Here is a 3,723-nt window from a genome sequence, read left to right as displayed (position 1 = left end):
GTCAGTTCTGGCTTATCAGTCAGGCTCCTTGCTCCCAAAGCCATATTCACAGACACTTGAACACCACATGGCAGGAGGCTCACTGATGCCAGAGTTTTGGCTCTTGGGCCTCTTTGTGCCTGGACACTCAGCAACAGCTCTGCAGGAGGCTTGTTCACAGCTTCAGCTGTTTGTCCCCTCCACATGCACGTCCTTGCAGGAGCTCCCTCCTCCAGTGGATAGCCAGGGTGCCACTGACACTGAGGGGACAGGCAGGTTGGTTTAGGGATCCTTGTCAGAATGGTGATGGCATTAAAGCGTAGTTACAATTAAAGTTTTCTTTTCTTAACAGGCTATTATGATTAGTGTAGCACAGAATTTATTATTAGAATGGCACAGGATTTCTACCAGCAGACTCAGTGTAGCACAATTGATAAGTAGCACAATACAGAATTTATAATACAACTTAACTTATAATTTTTAATCACCTGGACCCTCTGCAGGTCAGGTCAAGTCTTAACATGTGGTTTGCTGTATCAATATAACAATCACAATCTAGACTCAAAAATCATATAAAAGAAGACGAGTCACTCCATCCTTGGAGGAAGCACAGGATGGTGGGGTCATCCCTGGCAATGGGGGAAGTCACAGGTCTCACTGTCTAGCAATTCCCAGGATTTGTAACTGCTTGACTTTATGGACAGTGCTCTGTGTGCTGTTATGTTTCCCTGCTCTGTGATGGGGTCATCAACAGCACCTGGCTGGACGGGTGCCTGGGACCTTCAAGGCCAGCAAGGAAGGGAGTGATTGTCCTGGCACCCAGGAACATTGAGGCCAGTAGGGAGAGGAAGAAGAAATCTGTTTGGTTTGTCTACTTGGTTCACAGGACCTTCAGGGAATGATAATGAGGAAAAAGGCATGAATACGTGACCCACGTGGTCACCAAGAATGGCTGCTTGCCCCATAAAATGGCATTAGTTATACTAACCACATTATCAGGGGTCGGGAGGAGGGGGTACTGGTCACAATGGATTGAGTTGGGTGGCAGCAGGAGCAGTGGTAGAGACTGGGGTGACAGATATAGTCACTCACAGAGGTGAGAAATAAGAAACTGAAAAAACTAGGTGCATAATCTAGAAATAAATTGTTATGGGGAGGCGGAGAAGAGCACCTTGGACTTAAGTGTCCTGTTGGTTTTCTCTTCTCCTAGTTCTTAAGGAGTTAGGACTCAGAAGATTTTGTAGGCAAGCAAATCTCATCAAAGATGACTAACACCATCGTCATTCTTCTGTCAGCCTCAGGAGGTCTCAAATTTTTGTCTTGCTTGAAGCAACTTTGCTGTTTTGCAAAGCCTAACCTGAAGAAGCAGGGCATGCAGTGTGCAGCAGGACTCCATGAGCAGGAGGTCTCTTCAGGACCTACCAGTCTGTTCCTGGCTGGTTGAAGAGTCTTTCCCTGTTCAATTCAAACAAACACAACCTCAGAAACTTGTGTGAAAAGTTGCATTTTCCCCTGACCTTTCCTTGGGGAACTGGCATTGAACTGATCATAGTCTCTATCAGGAGGTGTAAGAGAGTTGAAAGGCCATTCAGAGTGAGGAAGGATAGGGGTAAGGGAGAAGGAAGGAGGATGTCACTGCTGCCGCTGTTTAGCCTGAAATGCCGTGTGGGACATGCCCTTTGAGTCTCAGTTCTTGCAGATGCTCTGCTCTCTCCCATGCTCTCACTTCTGCTGTGTCTGTGTTCCAGATCTCCTCCTCCTCCTGATGGGAAGTCTCAGGCCAGGCATGGGACCATTGGAGGGAGCCAACAGCACTCTCACTGTGGAGAATGCAGTGTTAGATGAGAAGCTGCCACAGGGCTGGCACACCAAGGACTTTGTCACCCCTAGCCAGGATCTCTCTGGGTCCCGCAGTGTTATGATGGACAGCACCAAGATCCTGGGGGTCCAGGTCGTTCTGATTGCTGCCTACTCACTCATCATTCTGCTGGGGTTCATCGGCAACTCCTTGGTCATCTATATCATAGTGAAGTACAAGACCATGAGGACCGTCACCAACTTCTTCATAGCTAACCTGGCCCTGGCAGATCTGATGGTGGATACGCTCTGCCTGCCTTTCACCCTAGTCTACACGCTGCTGGATGAGTGGAAGTTTGGAGCTGTCCTTTGTCACCTGGTCCCTTACGCTCAAGCTCTGAGTGTCCATGTGTCCACTCTCACCCTAACTGTGATTGCCCTGGATAGGTACCGCTGTATTGTTTTCCACTTGGACAGCAGGATTTCCAAGAGGCTCAGCTTCACCGTCATAGCCATCATGTGGCTAGCAGCAGCTGTCCTAGCTGGTCCTCTGGCCATCTTCAGAGAGTACCGGTATGAGGAAATCCCATCCATCAACCTCAAAATGGCTGTCTGCTCAGAAAAATGGCCTTCTGGTAATAACAGAGATGCCACTATCTACAGCCTGTCCATGCTCCTCCTGCAGTATGTTTTTCCTCTTGCAATTATTTGTTATGCCTACACCAGGATCTGGTTCAAGCTGAAAAACCATGTCAGTCCCACTTCTAGGAATGAAAACCAGTGTCGCAGGAAGAAGACAACCAAAATGCTTGTGATGGTAGTTGTGGTGTTCGCAGTCTGTTGGCTCCCCTTCCACATATTCCAGCTCGCCATTGATCTTGATCTGGTTCTCATCTTCCATGAGTACAAACTCCTGTACAGCGTCTTCCACGTCGGCGCCATGTGCTCCACATTTGTCAACCCCCTGCTCTACGGATGGATGAACAAGAACTACCGGAACGGCTTCCTTATGTTCTTCCGTTGCCAGAACAAGCCAGAAAGCATCCACACTGAGGGCTCAGTTAGAGGGAGGTCGTACATCTTCAGGGCCAACACCCTAAATGGGAGCATCAAACAGGCTCCTGGCAATGGACCACTGCCCACGGAGGTTTAGGGTGGGCCGTCCACCGCCAGGACTGAGGCTGACTGAGCCCAGAGACATCCTTGCCTGAATGTCTTTTTATTTTTTTCCCCAGAACATTGTATTGCCAGAAGATTATAGCTAATGCTGCCACATAGAAATACTCCCCTGTACCTCTCAGAACAATAAATCTGGTGTATTTCTGTCTGACCAAAGAAATGAATTTTTTCCTTTCTCTGCATTCAATTTATGCATGCAGAAGCATGAAAAATCACACACGCAGGAGGCTTTCATTTAGCCAGCTATTTTTGCTGTTTTCATTTGCCAGAGTGGGTTGCTCAACCTTTTAGCCCCTGACGGATTGCACATTACAAATGCAGAACCTTAATTGTGTATGCTTGTACATCCGTATGTCTCCTACCCAAAAGCCTTAATGATCCATCTTTAGCAAATGCCTCCAAGGGGAGGGAGACCTATTCTCTTCTGCAAACATGGGCTGGTCGGTGCCATTGCTCCGCAGGCCCGGGAAGGGAGCAGGCTGGTGCAGGTGTAAGCTGGGCAAGCCATGATCTCTGGCACAGCAATTGCATGGATTTGCATTTGCAACCCATGGGATGAGCTCTTGTCCTGAGAAAGCCCAGGAGGTGGCAGTGACACTGCTTACCACAGTTTCCTTTAAAAGTGCCAAAGCAAGGCTCTGAGGTCATCTCATTAGCCAGGGAATGTGTGAGGAGAGGCCCTGGATTTAGCCAGGAGAGCACGCAGAGAAGTGGATAGGAAAGGAAAGAGCTAGGGCAGTTGATCAAGAGGACTGAAACTGAGCCTAG

At 48.5% G+C, this 3,723-nt stretch overlaps 1 protein-coding gene across 1 annotated transcript; it reads left to right on the top strand.

Annotated features, from left to right (window-relative positions):
• Positions 1 to 1,765: 1,765 nt before the first annotated feature.
• LOC104544617 (neuropeptide Y receptor type 2-like) lies at positions 1,766 to 2,929 on the top strand. The gene has a single exon (XM_010189538.1). It carries the CDS (start codon positions 1,766 to 1,768, stop codon positions 2,927 to 2,929), a length of 1,164 nt encoding a protein of 387 aa, XP_010187840.1.
• The last annotated feature ends 794 nt before the right edge of the window (positions 2,930 to 3,723 follow it).

This window comes from Mesitornis unicolor, unplaced genomic scaffold (genome assembly GCF_000695765.1).
Source record: "Mesitornis unicolor isolate BGI_N332 unplaced genomic scaffold, ASM69576v1 scaffold8238, whole genome shotgun sequence".
Taxonomy (NCBI): Eukaryota; Metazoa; Chordata; class Aves; order Mesitornithiformes; family Mesitornithidae; genus Mesitornis; species Mesitornis unicolor.
Note: the sequence above shows the minus strand (reverse complement) of the source record. Positions and strands in the feature narration are given on the sequence as shown.